This window comes from Polypterus senegalus, chromosome 1, assembly GCF_016835505.1.
Source record: "Polypterus senegalus isolate Bchr_013 chromosome 1, ASM1683550v1, whole genome shotgun sequence".
NCBI lineage: Eukaryota > Metazoa > Chordata > Cladistia > Polypteriformes > Polypteridae > Polypterus > Polypterus senegalus.
The window spans coordinates 283,018,569-283,039,839 of record NC_053154.1 but is presented as its reverse complement, the minus strand read 5'-3'; the positions used below and the strand labels follow the sequence as shown (position 1 = coordinate 283,039,839).

Sequence of the window (21,271 nt, the reverse complement as noted above, 5' to 3'; positions counted from 1 at the left end):
CTGGTGGATAACCAAAATCACTTGGCTCTCAGAATGCTGAGCGCAGTTTGATGGCTGCTTTCCTGCACCTCATAGGAATGTTATGCATGAACTAGAGTATAAGGGCAAGTGCTAAAGAATGTTTAATAAGAGTGTTTACCTAGGCTTTGTCACTTCAAATTATTTTGAGCTATGGTGCTCAGGATAATGTGTGAAAATATGTGAGCAACACTTGATAATGTAACTGAACCATATCATGTTAACACACAAGTACACTTCCCTACATGGATCCAGCTCTGCCCCGTTCAGCAGGTTACTACAAATATAGTCTCTGAATTAGCTGTGAGAATGACCGAGACTGGGAGTGAATGTTACCAGTATGCAGCCCCACTAAAGCTTCCATTGTGTTCAGTTCCACAAGTGGAAGTGTAGTGTCCTAGGTAGTTATGAGTTTTATGGTTTACTTTACTGATTAGATTTTTTAAACTACTCATTTAAATAAGTTAATTTTTTGACTTAACAGCAGGATCTGAGTTGGCACCATGAATAGCATTTAGTTTTGCAGTGCTGAACAAACCTCTTAGCTGCCAACATGAATTTGGTTTTAGAATTTGTTGTGTAGTTTGTCAGCTACCCAAGAACCAAGGGTTTGATTCAGTATGAGAATCATGTGGCTCACTTATAGGTAATGACTTAGTTTGATCAATTCATATCACTCCATGGAGTCATTCCAGAATTAGTTTTCATGATCAAAAAAATTCAGCTTCTTTGTCATTTTTAAAACGAAAAGAGGGAAGAAAACACTTGCTTCATATGCACAGATTTTCATAAAGCGGTTGTTAGTAATTTGGGGAAACCTATATTTTAATCTGAATTCTGTAGTTTATACATAGCAATTAATCTTATTTGGGGTTGGTAGGGCCCAGAGACTATTCTAGCAGCACTAGGTGCAAGGCAGAAAAAGGCCCTGTACCAGGCTGACTCCTTCATATTCAGTGGCTTATAAATTATATTTCAAAATGTCGGCCAGATCTAACCAGCACATATTTATGGATATGTATATAAAACTAAAGTGCCAAATGGAACATTGACACAGACGCAGTGCAAATTTGGACCCAGGATGCTAAATCTCTTTGGTGGCAGCACCACCTACTGCATCACAATGTCTCCAAAGTGTAAATATTGTTTTGTTAATTTATATAAATAGAGTGGCAAGATTCTCCCAGAGACAAAATGACCCCTGCCCCCATTTTCAAATTTTCTAATGCTTTCTAATGCTAAAGTTTGCAATAGTGATTTTAGAATGTGCACCCATATTGTTTAATTATATTAATACTGTTCACACATATGACAATCCACAAAAAGAGTCTATGTAAAGCCACTCGCATATTATAGACTACCTTATCATTGGAATTTACAAACTGTTGTGCCCATCAAACCAGCAATGAGAATCATTCCATCTTATAGGATAACCACATCCTATAAATCATATCAAAATGAGACAGTACTATTAATGAAAGCAGCATCAAGCACTGCCCTGTAATTAAAAAAAAAAAAAACACAGTGGATTTAAATACTCTCTCTTCCTTAGTGTAAGGTGGTGAACTCTCATTCTGTATTTGATGGCTTTTCTTTCTACTTGAAGCAATCATTTGTATTTGGTATATAGGTAAAGCAAGCTTGACAGTGAGCACATTAACATAAGCGTGACCTCCACAATCATAGGATGTGTGATTGATTAGCTGTTGGCTGTTTTGAAGAAAGCTGCTGACATATTAAATGTCAAAAAAGATTCATATGTTGCTTAAATTTAGCAAACTAAACTAATGCACATGCCAGAAGTACCTAAAGTGCATTTGCAGAAGATGAATTCTACATTACATCTTCCTGCTCTACCTAGAGACATTCTTTTTAAATTGGTTGTAAGAATCTCCTCCAAGAAATGTAATAAATCAAGAAAAATCAGACTATATAGAACTCAAATAAGAAATAGCTTAAATAGTCAGTTTTTCAATAGTCAGAGTTTTCACTCTAAAATGATTTGGAGGAATCTGGATTTGACTTGATTTTTTAAATTTTTTAGAAACTTATTCGGCTTTGTGGAGAAGTCTTAGCAGCTCCTACAGAAAATGAAGAAATACAGTTTCTCTGCATAGTTTGCGCAAAACTCAAGCAGGACCCTTATCTTGTCAGCTTCTTCCTTGAGGTAAGACTATCAATGTTATAAATTACACATTTTTAGGTTTTTCTTAAAGAGAATTACATAGTTGGTGTCAAAACTAAGCATACCAAAATTATGTACTGTTCATTTTTCTTCTAAGCATGTTTATATAAAGTATAGTCTAACATTTAATGGATGAGTTGATAGTTTGACTAGTTTCACAGAAAGACCTGAATTATCTAGTTAATTGTCAAGGCACATGGACCTTGAATTTATTGGCATATAGCTAGTGCTTTATTGTGTAACTGCTATCATCACATGTGTGCTACCATTATCACCAGTAACCCTATCCTTTTACTTAAACAACTCATCCATCATACATGCATGAACATTATGTATATGTTATAAGTAAATAAAATGCACTACATATGTGCATTTTATGGTGGTGTTCAGGAAGACAGTGCATCACAAAGTTGTAGCAAAGATTGCATATTGGATAGCTAAACTCACCTTTAAAGTTGCTCTTAAGACATGAATTTAAATGGGCACATCTTGGGACAAACTGCAAAATATCTTTTTAAAATGTATGTGGGATTTGAGTTTTTATTTATATATAGTCATGGCATTCGTAGTCTGACTCAAAGTCTGATTGTATGGGTGCTTACCTACCAGGTAACGCTTGTGGTTGGTCTGCAAGTCGGCAAACAACCGCCAAGGTGCCCTCTTTCAGTTGCGAGAAGCAGATCATAGAATGTTTGAATAGTTTACTGTCAAGTAATGTATTTGACAGTAAACTATTCAACTATGTGTGTGTATGTATATATATATATATATATATATATATATATATATATATATATATATATATATACACACATACATACATACATATCATATACACACATATATATGTGTGTGTGTATGTATATATATATATATATAATATTGCTCAAAAAAACTAAAGGATCACTTTTTAATCAGAGCATGGCATCAAGTCAGTGAAACGTCTGGGATATTGATCTGGTCAGTTAAGTAGCAGAGGGGGTTGTTAATCAGTTTCAGCTGCTTTGGTGTTGATGAAATTAACAACAGATGCACTAGAGGGGCAACAATGAGACGACACCAAAAACAGGAATGGTTTAACAGGTGGAGGCCACTGACATTTTTCCCTACCTCATCTTTTCTGACTGTTTATTTGTATTTGGCTATGGTCAGTGTCATTTCTGGTAGGAGTAGTGAGTTGATACCAGGACCCTACAGAGATTTCACTGGTTGTCCAACTTCTCCAGGATGGCACATCAATACGTGCCATAGCCAGAAGGTTTGCTGTGTCTCCCAGCACAGTCTCAAGGGCATGGACGAGATTCCAGGAGCAAGGCAGTTACTCTGGGAGAGCTGGACAGGGCTGTATAGATTTTTCCCATTGAGATCTGATGTGTTTTTAAAGTGTTTTGTGCATAGCGTATATATACAGTACAATGTAGACTATGGCCGGCTTGTCATCCCGGCCAATACCCCCAGGTCGCCAGATGAAGCCCTCCCTGCAGCATGGAGATGCCCCGAGGACCAGCAGGGAATTATGGACAATGGAGTTTTCATCTACAGCCCTGCTGGATACCACAGGGGCCGCTAGAGGGAGCTGCAGGAAGGAGCAAAGAGTCATATGTGCCCTATAACCCGGAAGTGTGTCATAGGCAAAGCAACAGCAGAAGTGACGTACTTCCGGGATGAAGAAAAGGACTTTTTATCTGACCTGGAAGTGATAAAGATCACATGAACTGGGGATTGGAACACTTCCGGGTCAGGGACTATAAAAGGCCTGTGACAGCTCCCAGAAGGCGAGCTAAGCTGGGTGGAAGGGTGGCAACGCGTCTGGGAGTGGTGGAGAGCTTATTGAGTATTGGTATTGTGTTATTAATGAGTATTGTGGAGAGGAGGGTGCTTTGTGCACTGTTGTTAATAAATATAGTCTACTTTGGACATTTATCTGGTGTCTGGCATTTTGGACACGGGTTCAAGGGAGCGATAGCGCCCCCTACCTGTCACAACAGTCATTTGAAAGAAGTTTAGGAACCCCTCTTAATTCTTTGGATTTTTGTTTATCATAGGCTGAGCTTTCAAAGTAGCAACTTCCTTTTAATATATGACATGCCTTATGGAAACAGTAGTATTTCAGCAGTGACATTAAGTTTATTGGATTAACAGAAAATATGCAAAATGCATCATAACAAAATAAGACAGGTGTATAAATTTGGGCACCCCAACAGAGATATTACATCAATACTTAGTTGAGCCTCATTTTGCAAATATAACAGCCTCTAGGTGCCTCCTATAGCCTTTGAAGAGTGTCTGGATTCTGGATGGAGGTGTTTTTGACCATTCATCCATACAAAATCTCTCCAGTTCAGTTAAATTTGATGGCTGCCGAGCATGGACAGCCTGCTTCGAATCATCCCATAGACTTTCGATGATATTCAAGTCAGGGAACTGTGACGACCATTCCAGAACATTGTACTTCTCCCTCTGCATGAATGCCTTTGTAGATTTCGAACTGTGTTTTGGGTCATTGTCTTGTTGGGATATCCATCCCCTGTGTAACTTCAACTTTGTGATCCTTAAGAGCTTGTTGATATTGGGTTGAATTAATCCGACTCTCAACTTTACCAAGGGCCCCAGTCTCTGAACTAGCCACACAACCCCACAGCATGATGGAACCTCCACCAAATTTGACAGTAGCTAGCAGGTGTTTTTCTTAGAATGCAGTGTCCTTCTTCCGCCAAGCAAAGTGCTTTTTGTTATGACAAGATAACTCATTTTTTGTCTCAGCAGTCCAAAGCACTTTGTTCCAAAATTAATCTGGCTTGTCTAAATGAGCATTTGCATACAACAAGCGACTCTGTATGTAGCATGAGTGCAGAAAGGGCTTCTTTCTCATCACCCTGCCATACAGATGTTCTTTGTGCAAATTGCGCTGAATTTTAGAATGATGTATAGATACACCATCTGCAGCAAATGTTCTTGCAGGTCTTTGGAGGTGATCTGTGGGTGGTATGTAACCATTCTCACAATCCTGCACAAATGCTGCTCCTGTATTTTTCTTGGCCTGCCAGACCTGGGTTTAACAGCAACTGCGCCTGTGGCCTTCCATTTCCTGATTACATTCCTTACAGTTGAAACTGACAGCTTAAACTTCTGAGATAGCTTTTTGTAGCCTTCCCCTAAACCTGAACTGATCAGTCTTTGTTTTCAGATCTTTTGATAGTTGCTTTGAGGATCCCATGCTGTCACTCTCCAGAGGGGAGTCAAAGGCACAACTTGCAATTGACCACCTTAAATACCTTTTGTCATGATTGGACACACCTGTCTATGAAGTTCAAGGCTTAACGAGCTAATCCAACCAATTTGGTGTTGCAAGTAATCAGTATTGAGCAGTTACATGCACTCAAATCAGCAGAATTACAAGGGTACCCACATTTTTGTCCAGTTTTTTTTCCCACATTTGATTTAATTTCATACAACTAAATACTGCTTCACTAAAAATCTGTTCGGAAAACACCCCAATACTCTGATGCTCCTAGAAAATGAAAGACCATACCACTGTTGTCTTTTTTTGTTGAAAGTAGAGTAAATTATTATGCAGGCTGAGAGGGGTTCTCAAACTTTTTAATATGACTGTATATCTCAAACTCAGAGGTGACCAGGCTTTCTATGTAGCTGCCCCCAAATTTCAGAATAGTCTTCCACTCAACATTAAGTCCTGCCCTACTTTTGATAAGTTTAAATCTAAATTAAAGATCCACCTTTTTTTCTCTTGCTTTCATTTCAGTTTGAGGTTCTCCCAGAGTTTTTTTAGTCCACTAATATATTACTTTTAATTTCATTTAAATTACTCTTAGGGCTCATTTATACTTCACGCTCAGAACGCGTACGCGTCCGCATCATGGCTGCCACACGTTCCCAGCGTTCATTTCACGCGTCCTCTGAGCAGGTCCTCAGAAATTAACGCCACCGTCGCGCGAGTTGCAGTACCAGCAAAAGTCGGGGCAGTGTGCTAAAAGTCGGAACGTGACGTCAGAGTCTCTGTTTACTATCTACATGTGACAGCAAGCCTCTATGGAGATCCTTTGGGGATCGATGTGCGCGCTTTGCTGTTTGATGAATGGTTCAAAGTGTTGAAGCAAAATGCCGACATACAGATGCATTCGTGGTGCTTTTATATTCAAGCGTCGCATATTCCCGATCGTAATGACACGATACATTTTAAAAGTCTCACATACCATCTTTTGTGTCGTCTTTTTTAATTTTTTTATTTTTGCAACTTAACAACAGCAACATAATCTATAGCGTTATATTTGAGCCACTGAGAAAAAAATAAAGGACACAGTGAAAACGTGTATTTTGTGATTAAAGTGGAAATTTCGGCTTTAATCTCGAATTGTCCACTTTAACCTCGTAGTTTACTTTATCATTAAAGCAGACCATCGTAAACGTCATCCCAGTTTTTAATCGCTACCAGCTTCTTGTACCTGACTGCTGCGGCAAGCAGCAATAGATCACCACACAGAACAAATTAAATGTATGATATTCTAACTCTCTGCACATTTAGAATCTTTAGATTCATACTTGATATCACTTTCAAGATGAAATGCATTAAAGTGTGTATGTTACATTTTACATATAATTTCATTTAAATAATGAATACTGTTAATAATTACACACATGAGGGTGACACGGTGGCGGAGCAATAGCACTGCTGTCTCGCAGGGAGTTACGTTGCTGGTATTTCTTGCTTGTATTCCACACAGTGTTCCGGTTTCCTTCCAAAGATAAGCAGATTTGGGGATTTGGTGCCGCTAAAATGACGCTAGTGTATGTGTGCTTGTATTCACCTTGCGATGAGCGGAGACCTCGTCCAGGGATTGTTTCTCAGTCGTGCCCAATGCTTGTTGGAATGGACACATCCCTGGATTGATGGATTTAATCAATAAACATCCTTTTCACAGATATTGCGGTAAGGTGTTATCGGAATTTAATAGGTGTTTTAGGCAATTCACAACACAGAGAAGCCAAACATGTTCTCACCGTGATAATATCTCACACTGCCATCTGGTGGCAAGTATAAACACTTCAACGCTTGCGTAGCAGGAGCGTCCGCTGCAGCATGCGTCGCGTCGCGTGAAGTATAAATCCAGCCTAACTCACTTCTTTTTAATCTATTGCTTATTGTATTACGTTTAGTTTAATTTTAATTTTCTTACTTCTTGTATGTATCTTTTCAGGTTATTTTATTTATATATATTATATTCTCCTATGTGTGTTTGTTTATATTTTTTGCTATGTATGTTATTTAATTATTTTTAAATGGAAAGCACTTTGGGTCAACTCCTGTTGTTTTTATATGTGCTATATAAATAAATAGCTGACTTTTATTAGTTTGTTTTGATATTATTTTGTTGTATAGAGATGTGTGCAAATGAACTCTGAATGCTAGCTATTTAGAAATGTGTTTTTCTATATTTGAAATATGTAGTTTGCTTGTATGAAAATTATTTTCTACATTATCAAAAACATACAGAATAACTTTTTATATATTAAAAATGTATATACTATGAGTCTTCTTTATGCATGGAAATATTAAAAGTTTTCTTTATCTTTATGTTTTTTCAAAGAATAAATCAAAAACAGCAGCCGTCAAGGATTCCTCCATTTCTGTTGCAGAAAATGACATGGGTAAATGTGAAGATTTATCCAGACCAGACACTGGACAGACACAGGTTATAAGCGAAGGTGAAATTGCTTCTTGCAAGCAGGAAACCAATGCATCTGCCTCAGAGAATCATATAAATTTATCTTCAACCCAAAAAACTACAGAAAATCGACCAGTTCAGGATTATAATTTAGTTAATTCATTACTAAACCTCACGAAGAGCCCAGTGAGTCACTTCTTTGTGTTTATAATAATGATTTGTGAAAAATATACATTGGATATAAAGTGAAAACTGTATTTTATTAATGTTTTTTATGTTTTCTTGTATTTCACAGGATGGTCGAATAGTTGTAAAGGCCTGTGAAGGTCTCTTGTTATTGGCAAGTTTGCCTGAGGCTGCAGCTGCTAAATGCCTGATGGAGAATACTGCCTTATGCGAACTTCTGACTGACAGGCTGACAGTTTTCTACAAAGCTTTACCCCAGTCCATGGATCCATTGGACATTGAGACAGTAGAGTCAGTTAACTGGGGGTAGGCATACCTTGAACTTGTTTTATATGCCTCTTTATGTATTTATTATTCATTATTTTATTATTTTTTTTAGATTTCACTGCATACATTATAGATCAATAAAACAAATCAGTACTACCATTCATTCTTTTATTCGTATTACATGCTCATTCACCTACCCACTTACAGACTTCGAGATTTCACATACCTACTTAAAGAGCAAAGAGGTACAAAACTTTAATATGTGATTTGAGTTCAGTTTTCCCATGTTTTACACAGTAAAGGAATATAATCTTTTATTTTTGCTGATTCCTGTTCACATTCCGAAGCTGAATTAGAAGTTACATTTTTTTAGCTTTGCCTAAGATTTAGAGGTAAATACTTTGGAGAGCTCAGATATACTTTGGAAACACTACCTGTATTCTTGTCACAACTAGAGAATATATTTTTCTTACAGTAGATAGAAAAGGAATAGTTGGAAAAGTAGCAATGTTTTAAAACAGTCTGATTTTTATGCTGTAGAAGAAATATTTTATTGGAAGGTTACATTTGAGGGACTGTTATTCAGTGATGGAAATACATTATATTGTCATTGTTCCAGGCTTTGAGGGTCCCAATTCCAAATATTAAATATTTTGTAACTTAGGAAAAGTTTAAATAATATTATCTTTATCCAGCACTAGTACCATATTCTGCATCAGTCTTGATCCATCGGTTTTCTGTTTTTTTGATGGCAGTTGGTGCACAGAGAATGTGCACGTTTTTCTCTCATGGTAAATCAAATAGGTACAAGTTCATTACTGTCTGATTCCTTCCTTACCCTTTTCTTACTTATATCTGTGACCTGGTAGAAGAAATACATTAGTAACACTGTCTCCTTTGGTTTTTGTATCCCTAAAGGCATCTTTGTATTCTCAATAAATGAAGTCAAAACTGTGGCCTGTATTTTTAAGAATTTGTCGGTATATGTTGGAATGCATTGAAAAATACTAAAATGAGTATTCTTAAGTGTTTTTATAATATTCTACCAAATATTAAGAGAGGTTGCAAGATATGAATAGTAGTGTCCTCTGAAACTGACAATCAATCCCCCAATCTTATATCACAAAAGTGATGCACTCAGGTGGAGCATCCTTTCAATGTGGTTGTTTTTCAGGCACAATGCAGATAATCAGGTTCACTTACCTTGACATATGTAGTAAATGTTAATCAGAGATTCTAAAATGAACATTATTAACAAATAGTTATAGGAATTAAGGCAGTAGACTTGTGTTTTGAAATGAGGGTACACTCATATGGTGATTACAGAGGAGTAAACATGCAACATCATAAAGGTAAATGAAACTTGCCTTCTGATACGCCTAATGTCATATCAGTGTTTATCCTCACCAGAGCTTACTTTCTTTTGTACACTTGCCAATTTGAAACACGTCCTTTTCAAGTATTTTTATAGTTATTTAATAATAGGTATTTTGATTATAAAGCTGTGTTTGGTAAATAAACCAAATAATTATGGCAAATGCAGTGTTGTGCAAATGCAACTATTATCAATACTCTTTGATAACTTTTCCCAGGAAAAAAAGTCTTTCTGCTCAATGAGTGAAATACATGACATACCCATGAAATTGCAGCCACAGAGGTCTTCTTAGTGTCAGGAGCAAGGGTATAGGTAGAACAGTGTTTTCCAACCTTTCTTCTGTTGTGGCACACTTTTTGTAACCCAAAAAATCCCAAGGCACACCACAATTCTACCAACCAAAAACAACATTGAATCTCTTAGACGTGCTAAACCGTCTGAAGGGGCGGGACAGGAGAGCGGCAAAAATGTAGCCCTCAGATTGCCATTTACAGGCACAGTTCTTAGTGGTATCTTTGGAGGCATTTCCCAGCTGCTTCATCCCTTTGCACATTCATACAGACACTCCACTCTCTGCCTCACTCAACTGACCCAGGATCAGTGGCAACTCGTATGCCCTCTGTCCCTTGGCTCTGCGAGAGTTGCCAGCAAACATGCACTTAGGCAACCCTTGACATGTCTCCTGGCTGCTAAAGTGCTAAATGCTGTGTCTGCAAAATGGCGACTGTGGAGCTGATTTTAGGTCAGCTTCTCCAGGTAGTCCTGTCTTCCTCAGACAGATCTCAACCACCTGATGAGCATGTCTCTTTTAGGTCAAACCCATGGGCATTACACTGTTATTTCCATGGCGCACCAAATGAAAAACACTTGTGTGGAGTATAATTGACAGTATTTGTAGAGTTTTAACACACGTTTTAATGTATGCCCATTTAAGAGATGCATATTCTTTCAGTGAAATCAGTCTTTAGCAGTGCATTCAAAGTCGAGGATCATTTTGATCATTTTTTTACTTTCGCACCTCCATGTCTCATATACTTTGCCAATTTGAAAATTAATACAACGGCCTTGTATTCTTATTCCACTTTTAGGAATGCATTTAAATTCAGGCTGTACTTGCTCAAGTAGTATTTTGTTAAAAGTTTAGGTTTTAAGGTCATTGTTTAAGTTTAAACTATGCCATTATTTTTTAATTCCTTTGTGTTGATTCTACATTCATTTTGTGATTCATTGTTTGCTTACTTCATGATTTATTTATTCATTTTATAATTATATGTTAGATGTGGCTATTTAAGATTAATTACATACAATTATGTGATTTGAAAAAAAAAAAATATGGCAACCTTTTTTATTTTTTTTATCCTAAAAATGTTGCGTATAGAAAAAAATGTTACTCCACATTTATTTGTTTTACCTGTTTCCTGAGAAAAAGGAGTTGGAGGAATAATTTAGAATATTAAAGGGGCAAAGATAATGTTCATTTTTGTATAAGATAAAATGTTTAAAAAACAAATTTACTGATATACTCATAGGTTGAGACTGTGGAAATGTAGGCAGAATTTACTTAAGCTTGTATATGAGTTTGTATATACATTTAGGTCCATAAATATTTGGACAGACACAACTTTTTTCTAATTTTGTTTCTGTACTTTACCACAATGAATTTTAAATGAAACAACTCAGATGTAGTTGAAGTGCAGACTTTCAGCTTTAATTCAGTGGGTTGAACAAAAAGATTGCATAAAAATGTGAGGGAACTAAAGTATTTTTTTAACACAATCCCTTTATTTCAGGGGCTCAAAAGTATTTGGACAAATTAAATAACTGGAAATAAAATGTTCATTTCTAATACTTGGTTGAAAACCCTTTGCTGGCAATGACAGCCTGAAATCTTGAACTCATGGATATCACCAGATGCTGGGTTTCCTCATTTTTAATGCTCTGCCAGGCCTTTATTTACTGTAGCGGCTTTCAGTTGCTGTTTGTTTGTGAGCCTTTCTGTCTGAAGTTTAGTCTTTAACAAGTGAAATGCATGCTCAATTGGGTTAAGATCAGGTGATTGACTTGGCCATTCAAGAATTTTCCACTTCTTTGCTTTAATAAACTCCCGGGTTGCTTTGGCTGTATGTTTTGGGTCATTGTCCATCTGTATCATGAAACGCTGCACAATCAATTTGACTGCATTTAGCTGGATTTGAGTAGACAGTACGTCTCTGAACACCTCAGAATTCATTCGGCAGCTTCTGTCCTGTGTCACATCATCAATAAACACTAGTTTCCCAGTGCCACTGACAGCCACGCGCGCCCAAGCCATCACACTGCCTGACTACACCGTGTTTTGCAGATGATGTGGTATGCTTTGGATAATGAGCTGTTCCACGCCTTCTCCATACTTTTTTCTTGCCACCCCTGGAGAGTGTTGTTCACTTGGTTGGATGTTGTGAAGAGGTTTCTCTTCACCATGGAAATGATTCTGCGATCATCCACCACTGTTGTCTTCCGTGGACGTCCAGGTCTTTTTGCGTTGCTGAGTTCACCAGTGCTTGCTTTCTTTCTCAGGATGTACCAAACTGTAGATTTTGCCACTCATAATATTGTAGCAATTTCTCGGATGGGTTTTTTCTGTTTTCGCAGCTTAAGGATGGCTTCTTTCATCTGCATGGAGTGCTTCTTTGACCGCATCTTGTCTGTTCACAGCAAAATCTTCCACATGCAAGCACCACACCTCAGATCAACTCCAGGCCTTTTATCTGCTTAATTGATAATGACATAACAACGGATTTGCCCACACCTGCCCATGAAATAGCCTTTGAGTCAATTGTCCAATTACTTCTGAGCCCCTGAAATTGTGTTAAAAATGCTTTAGTTGCCTCACATTTTTATGCAATCGTTTTGTTCACCCCACTGAATTAAAGCTGAAAGTCTGCACTTCAACTGCATCTGAGTTGTTTCATTTAAAATTCATTGTGGTAATGTACAGAACCAAAATTAGAAAAAAGTCTCTGTCCAAATATTTATGGACCTAACTGTATACACGCACTGAATTCTGCATATACAGTACAAAAGCTCACTTCTGTTTAATTTTTTGGTTTAAACATCCTAGTGAGATTTTTAATATAAAAACTTTTGGATTTATTTTAGTTTGGATGCGTATAATGTGAAAGAAGATGCTACAGCATTCCCAGGGAAACGAGCTCTCATTTCTTTTTTATCTTGGTTGGATTATTGTGACCAGCTTATCAAAGAAGCACAGAAGGTATATTCTTACATTTAATTAAAAGTCTGTTGTATAAAATGAGAAATTTCACATTAAATCAAAATACGTGTGGGAATTGGGGGCCTGTCATGCAGTTTTTGTCAGTTCTTATTTAACAACAATGACAGTTTATGGATCAGAAAGTTTGGGATAGTTGGATGCCAGGCATAATGATGGGTAAAGGAGAACTTCCTTTCCATTCCATGTTGCCTTCAACATGGATATATGGATATGCTTTAATTAGTTAAAATATAATGTCTGTGATAATACAATACAGAACTCCCATAGTACAGTATAGAACTCCAGGGAATCCCAGTGTAAAGTCAAGAGAGCTCTTTACAATATTCACTGATGGACTTTTTAAAAAAGACAGCAAGGATATTGGCTTCTTCAGGTTGCTTGCAAGAAAGATGCCAAGAAATCGGATGTCTTAGCAGACAGATATGCACTGGATTGGTAGTCCTGTGGGTTTGATCCGTGTTATTTAGGACTGACAGTAGAAACACGCATTTCATCTTGAAGTTGCAGTGCTGTGGAAATCACACCTTGTGCAACAAACTAAAGCATGCCCAATATACATATTTATATAGTTAATCTTTGTAAAGAATGGATCATTGTTAATTTAGTTTAAATACCTATCACAATGTGTCATATGTGGAAACATGTACATATTGAAATAGAGTAAGATACATGAGGGGGGGTATCAGTGCATGAGTCTTCCAGAAGAAGACTGATGTAGGCTTACTAACTAGTTCTGTTGGCTTACATTTTGTTAACTTGCATTGTGCTCAGAAGCAGTATTCCCATATGGACATTCCAGACATTTTGTTGGGTGTTCATCCATTTAAAAATTAGACCTCACAAATGAGTAAAATGATTGCACTATCATTAAAGTTTTACAGTAATTATGTAGTTGATTTTTGCTTTGCTTAACCTGATCTTGAGCTTTTTCACCTAAGTATTTGAATTACTTGTAAAACTAAATCCTGTTCAGCTGCTGCATTTTCTCTACTAACTTTCAAAGATACTGTAACACATGTTTCTTTCCCTTCTTTGTAGACTGCAGCTCATTATCTTGCCAGAGCTGTAAGGGACAGGTTCTTTGTTTCAGTTTTGGAGCCTCAGTTAATGCAGACGTAAGTTATAATACTTATAAATGAGACAAGTCATAATTGCTTTATTGGCATCATTATACATTTTAGCTTTTGTTTTAGGCTCTTGTTTAAAACATACTGTAATAGTTTTGTTTTTTTTAACTTATTAGTTTACCTGTCTTCATAATGTGGTTTTCAAAAAAAGTAAATTTAATTAATTTTGGATTCCAGTTTCAAAGTGCAGTATTCTTTTAACATAGGAAATATTTTAAAATAAAGTTAACATTGTGTTGTTATTATTACTAACTTTATGTGATTTCTGTGTGCTGTAGGTCAGAGATTGGAATTTTGACATCAACAGCTCTCTTAAATCGCATCATTCGGCAGGTCTCTTCAGCTGCTTTGCTTCAGGAGACTGTTTTCTTTATATTAGGGGAACAGAGAGGATCAGAAACCACAGCTGATATCCACAAACATATTCTAAGGCACCGACTGATAGAACACTGTGATCATCTTTCAGATGAAGTGAGTCTTAAGAGATTCTTAAGATTTACCTTATAATTATAGGATTGATGTTAGTCTGCTATTTTAAATTTTAATCTCAAATTTTATATTTTAATCATTCAGAGAAAACTGTTTATATAGAATTGTTTAATCCTTGAGTGTTTAACAGTAACAGATGACAGTGTATCTGATTCAGTGATCTGGATCCCCTTATTTTCATTCTCTTTTCATGGACTTAAATGAGGGCAAAGTGTAACCATGTATTGGCAGTGACCTAGAAATAGGAATTAGGGATATACTGATCAAGTTTTTTTTTTTTTTTGGCCCTTAATCCAGATCCGAAATAATATAATATTGACTGTCCGCTGATACCGAGTCCTGATCCGATACTTGTATTTTCCTACATAATGCAGTTGCACGGTGCACACTTCAAGTACATTAAAGCTATTAAAATCAATCACCAATAAATAGTTCTGCAATGCATGAAGAAGAAAATTGTCAGCATCCAAACAAACAAAATATCAAAGTAAACAATGTAGAAAGTCTCTTTGTAAATAGCTCCTCTTACAGTATTTACTTTTTAGAAATACCAAACTATAGACCACAAGTGTTACCTTCTCGTTATTTTATTGACAAAACCTTCTCGTTATTTTATTGACAAAATAAAATCCTGTAGACATATTTTTCAGTGACCATAAAGATACTACAATAAATAAAATTACCTTTAAATACATACTTTTTTAATTATATGTACAGAAAATATTTATCTATAATACATATGATATAAAAGAAACTAAAATGCTTCTCATAAATATAAGCTGTCATATTGTTCAATTTCTTCTGTAGTTTACTCATCTGAAACAATTAATTTTAAAAAGTTCTTTTCACCATTTCTATAACAAAGAATATATGTATTCTCACACAGCGATTCCGTTATTTGATATTGCAGTTAAACACTGCTTATATGTAAATATATATACAGTCAAAGTTTTTAATATTTTTTTATTATTTATTAGTGCTGGGCGGTATGACCAAAATTCTATATCACGGTATTTTTCAAAATTATACGGTATTTTCACGGTATTGGACGGTATTTTTTTTTCCCATGCACGAGTGGATGTTAACCACATTTCCACTGCAATTACTGGTTAAGAATAACCTATTCCAATGTCATGAGAATTGTACATTGTACACAAAAACATTTTAACTCTTTGAGGGCTGAATATTTTTTCCGAAAAATAGTTTCTGAAAAGCAGAGGTTTCACACAGAAATCAACATAAAACGTTTGTTGCTGCATGCTGCACAGCCGTAGCGGCAGTCACTGTCACAGTGCATTGCAATCTGATTTCTACGTCTTACCATTGTTAAGTGGCAGTCCTCCTGGCGAACATTGCTGTAGGCATGTCAGCTACACGATTAGTTGGGGGACTAGTCAGCTGAAGCTGGAACTTCATATTCGTGTTTGATCACTTGGACTTGAGTTCAGCAAGTCATAGTGCAGTTCAGAGATAATAGGCAAAACGTCGTCCACGCAGTATTTTGCTTTACTCATTAGCTTTGATCTCTCGCCATTATGTCAGTGCCATGTTTGCTCTTGTTTGCACCTTACTACTCACACGAGCGCAGAAAATCTTGGTCAAACTAATGAAGCTAACTTTCCTTCTAGCAACGACAGTCCAACTAAAACATAATGGTTTGTTTTGGCACAGTTTACAGTTGATTACCATCGTCAACTCCTTCTTTTGACAAAAGTCGACATCAGCCCTGAAAGAGTTAATGTGCACACAAGTATTAATACAGGTTTTCGTGGCCCCATAAAGTGATAGTTTTCAAGGGGGTGGCACTAATAAAGAGAAGGAATCACACTGCATGACAGATGCAGTCAAAATATACAGCCTTTTTATTGAACGATATTTGCAAACAGTTTAAACTAAAATTTTGACAACATATTTTCAACCATCCAAAGAGGCACTTAAACTTAGTAAAATATCCAGAGCTGCTTGTCAAAAGTTGTATTGCACTGATCAATGTCTTAGAAAAGGAATAAATAGTAAATATTTTTTTTAAACCAACTACACTTTGTTAATGTTAACAATCTCTGCCAACTGACATGTTAAAGTGACTTTTTAAACAACTTTACCATCATTAAAGTGCATAATATTTAAACTAATAAATTATAACAAAATAAATAATAGTGCAACGTCCAGTAATAATACTATTACTTCCAAAACTTCAAGCCCAGGTTCATTACACAGTATTCACCAAATAAAAATAAAATAAAACAATTGCAGTTTGGTTATGACATCTTTACCAACTGAACCATCATTAAGGCAAACTGCATTAATATGGACCTTGCTTCAAGCTAAGCTATATACATAAATAATAAAACTGCAACTTGCATTTATAATGCTATTTGTGGTATATCCCTACGGAATCGTATTAGGGTCACAGTGAAGAAAAAAAAAACTATATGTCGAGATTAAAGTCGACATTTCCACTTTATTCTCGTAGTTTATTTTGCCATTAAAGTAGAATGTCGTAAACTAAACTTCATCCTAAAATCAATGTTTAATTCACTAGATTTTCTCAAACCCCGTCATAAGTTATGTAGCACATTAAATGGCTTGTTAAGTGTTCCCTGACCCAGTTGTAAATCGCTACGCTTTTTTAAAACTGACTTCCTCTTGCACTAAGAGGCAGTGATCGCCGCACAGAATACATTCACTTCATGATATTCCTGCTCTCTGAAAATGTAGAATGCTAAGATAATTTTTCATTATGAAATGCATTAAAACAGGTATTAAACATACACGGTAGTGTGGCGGTAGTGCTGCTCCCTCGCAGTAAGAGGTCCCCAGGTGTACGTTCAGTGTAGAGAACTTTATGGCAGATGTGACGAGGTTCCAAAAAACTGGATGTATGAATGGGTATCGCACAGTTTTAACTTAAATATTGTGTAAATGTTGGGTTCGTGATCTGGTGATTGAAGACACGACCACAGAATTCAATGGATGTTCTTCTGTGCGGTCTTTCTTTATTGCATGGGAGAAATCCTGAATGTGGCGCCAGCACATCGCAGGGTGAATACGAGCAACACATACAATAGCAGGGTTAATGCAGCATAACAAAACCTGCCATCCTACATGACTTTGAAAGGAAACTGAAGCACATGAGTAAACCTACCAGAAAAGCATGCAAATTCAAAGCAGGGAACACCCGGGACCTCATTGCTGCGAGGCAGCAGTGCAACCTCCACATGATTAATACATGCTTTAATGCATTTTATAATGAAAAATATATCAAGTATTTATCTTAGCATTCTAAAAGTTCAGGGAGCAGGAATATCATTAAATTAATGTATTCTGTGTGCTGTCTGCGCCTCCTCTTACTGCAAGAGGAAGTCAGTTTAAGAAGCACATAGCGATTAACATGGCCTCGGGAATACAACACAAAGCAGTTAATGTGCTACATAACCTGTGACGGGGTTTGAGAAAATCTAGAAAATTAAATATTTATTTTAAGATGAAGTTTAGTTTACGATGTTCTACTTTAATAACAAATTACGAGAATAAAGTCAACATGTCAACTTTAATCTCAACAAACGGCGAGAATAAAGTAGAAATGTCGACTTTATTCTTGTCATAAGCCTCGAGATTAAAGTGGAAGTGTCGAGAATAAAGTCAACATGTTGTCACACTATTACACAGTACCCAGGTACATTACACAGTATTGAAAAAAAATACAACTTGGCTTGCAATATTGTCCAGTAGTATAGAAACAGTATTCACACATTTGAACATAATGGTCCACATCCAACCTTTTAAATCCAAAATCTCTCCAGACAACAGATGTGACTCCTTTTTCTAGCAAAAGTTCTTCTGTGTCATCATGTTCAACTTTATCTTCTGCTACAGCTTCAGTTTCGGAATGTTCTCTGTCCATTTTCACCGCGCAATACCTCTACTAATGCATGTGCTTCGTTGTATGCTTGTTTAACAGTGTAGCAGTGAAAAAGAGCCCCTGCGCAACACCTCTGTGGCATGTGTTTACCGGTTTAGCAGTGAAAAGGGTTCCCCTTAAACAGGTTCCCGCTGCGCGACGTTACAAAAGTTGTTTAGGCAATTTAAACCAGTGTTGCAGTATAAGAAAAATCCATATCATAACAACAAAAAAAAAAAAACGGTTTTCGGTATGAACCAGTATACCGACCAGCACTATTATTAATTGCATTACAGCTTTTGTGCTGTTAAAATATACATGTACTATATTTATAAAGGTGTTTTTTTGTCTTTTATTTCAGTGTTCCAGCAAGCCATTTGTAATTCTTGAGGAGTAATTATAAATATGGGTTATCATTTTAATTATACAGTATTTGTTTCTTACTGAAATTTACACTATATGACACACACAAACAAATACAACAGTACAAACCCTTAAAAAAGCCACAGATCTACATAAGGTGCTTAACAAGAAGATGCAAGGTTAAATTGCTTAGCAAGCTTACAAGTGAAACAGACAAATTATGCTTTTAAGCTAAAAAAAACTATTGTTTACTAAGCAGCAATTTCAAATTCTTCATTATCTATTCTTTTTCAATTTAAAATGTGAGCTTCTATACTTAACACATTATTACAGTAGTTTTTCTTACCATTTGTCGTGCAGCACGGGATGTTTTCTTTGATTCCTTTTTGTAAGTTGATTACTACACTTTCTTTACTGTAAAGACTAAAATTCCAGTCTTCTTTCTGTTTAATGTAAGTTCGCAGCAAAAAAAAAAAAGAACAAAAAACGTGTAGGCTCAACTAGCATTATATGTCATCTAAAGGAGCAGTATGACAAAACTAGCATAAAGCTTAGAAAAGGAGATCCTGATATAAAGCTGTTTTTTCTGATTAGTCAATTTATATCACTGATCAAGTCTTTATTGTGAAAATTGAACAATTTAGACTGGTGACTAATCAGTTAGGACATCCCTAACTGTGTGTCACTTTAAAGCATGACCTTACTAACACCTGATCGATAAATTAGATGAATAGTTAACACATTGTCTGCCTGCTTCGCTTACACAGAAAAAGATTTGTGTTTTGATTATTAAAAATATTTACCAGTTATACCAGTTACTGGTCAGATTCTTGCAGAATGTCATTTTCTGACAGTCTTTACATAGTTCCCCTCATAATCTATTTGGGTTCCCAAACCTTACTGCACATATGTTGTAACCAAAAGTTTGAATGATTATTGTGTTCACATTCTGACCCTAGTAACCTTTCAGTAGAAACACGATAGTGTTTACCACAATTCTACTACTACTACTATTTTGATACTATTGTGTGGTACCATAAATCTTGGAAACAGTGAGTAGTAATCATGTAAGAAATGATAGTCCATTGCATATCAGATTTTTTTTCTTTAGTATTCTTCACCAATTCACTCTCAGTGAGCGAAGAACCAACTGATCAAAGTTAGCACTTATTAGTCAACTTTTTTTATTCCTTTCTGATTTACAACTGTGATGTATGGCTTACAGTTTACTCCAAATAAAACACCAAAGTGACCAGTATTGGTGAACATTTAAATCGCGACTTTGTAATTTTTGTTAGTGTTATACACTCACCTAAAGGATTATTAGGAGCACCCGTTCAATTTCTCATTAATGCAATTATCTAATCAACCAATCACATGCCAGTTGCTTCAATGCATTTAGGGGTGTGGTCCTGGTCAAGACAATCTCCTGAACTCCAAACTAAATGTCAGAATGGGAAAGAAAGGTGATTTAAGCAATTTTGAGCGTGGCATGGTTGTTGGTGCCAGACGGGCCGGTCTGAGTATTTCACAATCTGCTCAGTTACTGGGATTTTCACACACAACCATTTCTAGGGTTTACAAAGAATGGTGTGAAAAGGGAAAAACATCCAGTATGCGGCAGTCCTGTGGGCGAAAATGCCTTGTTGATGCTAGAGGTCAGAGGAGAATGGGCCGACTGATTCAAGCTGATAGAAGAGCAACTTTGACTGAAATAACCACTCGTTACAACTGAGGTGTGCAGCAAAGCATTTGTGAAGCCACAACACGCACAACCTTGAGGCGGATGGGCTACAACAGCAGAAGACCCCACCGGGTACCACTCATCTCCACTACAAATAGGAAAAAGAGGCTACAATTTGCACGAGCTCACCAAAATTGGACAGTTGAAGACTGGAAAAATGTTGCCTGGTCTGATGAGTCTCGATTTCTGTTGAGACGTTCAAATGGTAGAGTCAGAATTTGGCGTTAACAGAATGAGAACATGGATCCATCATGCCTTGTTACCACTCTGCAGGCTGGTGGTTGTGGTGTAATGGTGTGGGGGATATTTTCTTGGCCCACTTTAGGCCCCTTAGTGCCAATTGGGCATCGTTTAAATGCCACGGGCTACCTGAGCATTGTTTCTGACCATGTCCATCCCTTCATGACCACCATGTACCCATCCTCTGATGGCTACTTCCAGCAGGATAATGCACCATCACAAAGCTCGAATCATTTCAAATTGGTTTCTTGAACATGACAATGAGTTCACTGTACTAAAATTGCCCCCACAGTCACCAGATCTCAACCCAATAGAGCATCTTTGGGATGTGGTGGAACGGGAGCTTCATGCCCTGGATGTGCATCCCACAAATCTCCATCAACTGCAAGATGCTATCCTATCAGTATGGGCCAACATT

The 21,271-nt window shown here is 36.6% G+C and overlaps 1 protein-coding gene across 1 annotated transcript in view; it reads left to right on the top strand.

Moving 5' to 3' along the window:
- The window catches only part of fhip2a (FHF complex subunit HOOK interacting protein 2), a 55,045-nt gene that overhangs the window by 20,848 nt on the left and 12,926 nt on the right, over positions 1-21,271 (top strand). The window contains exons 5-10 of the mRNA XM_039775638.1: positions 2,063-2,185; positions 7,810-8,073; positions 8,183-8,379; positions 12,854-12,968; positions 14,028-14,104; positions 14,395-14,587. Coding sequence (XP_039631572.1) covers positions 2,063-2,185; positions 7,810-8,073; positions 8,183-8,379; positions 12,854-12,968; positions 14,028-14,104; positions 14,395-14,587 — 969 coding nt within the window. The remainder of the gene's footprint in view (positions 1-2,062; positions 2,186-7,809; positions 8,074-8,182; positions 8,380-12,853; positions 12,969-14,027; positions 14,105-14,394; positions 14,588-21,271) is intronic.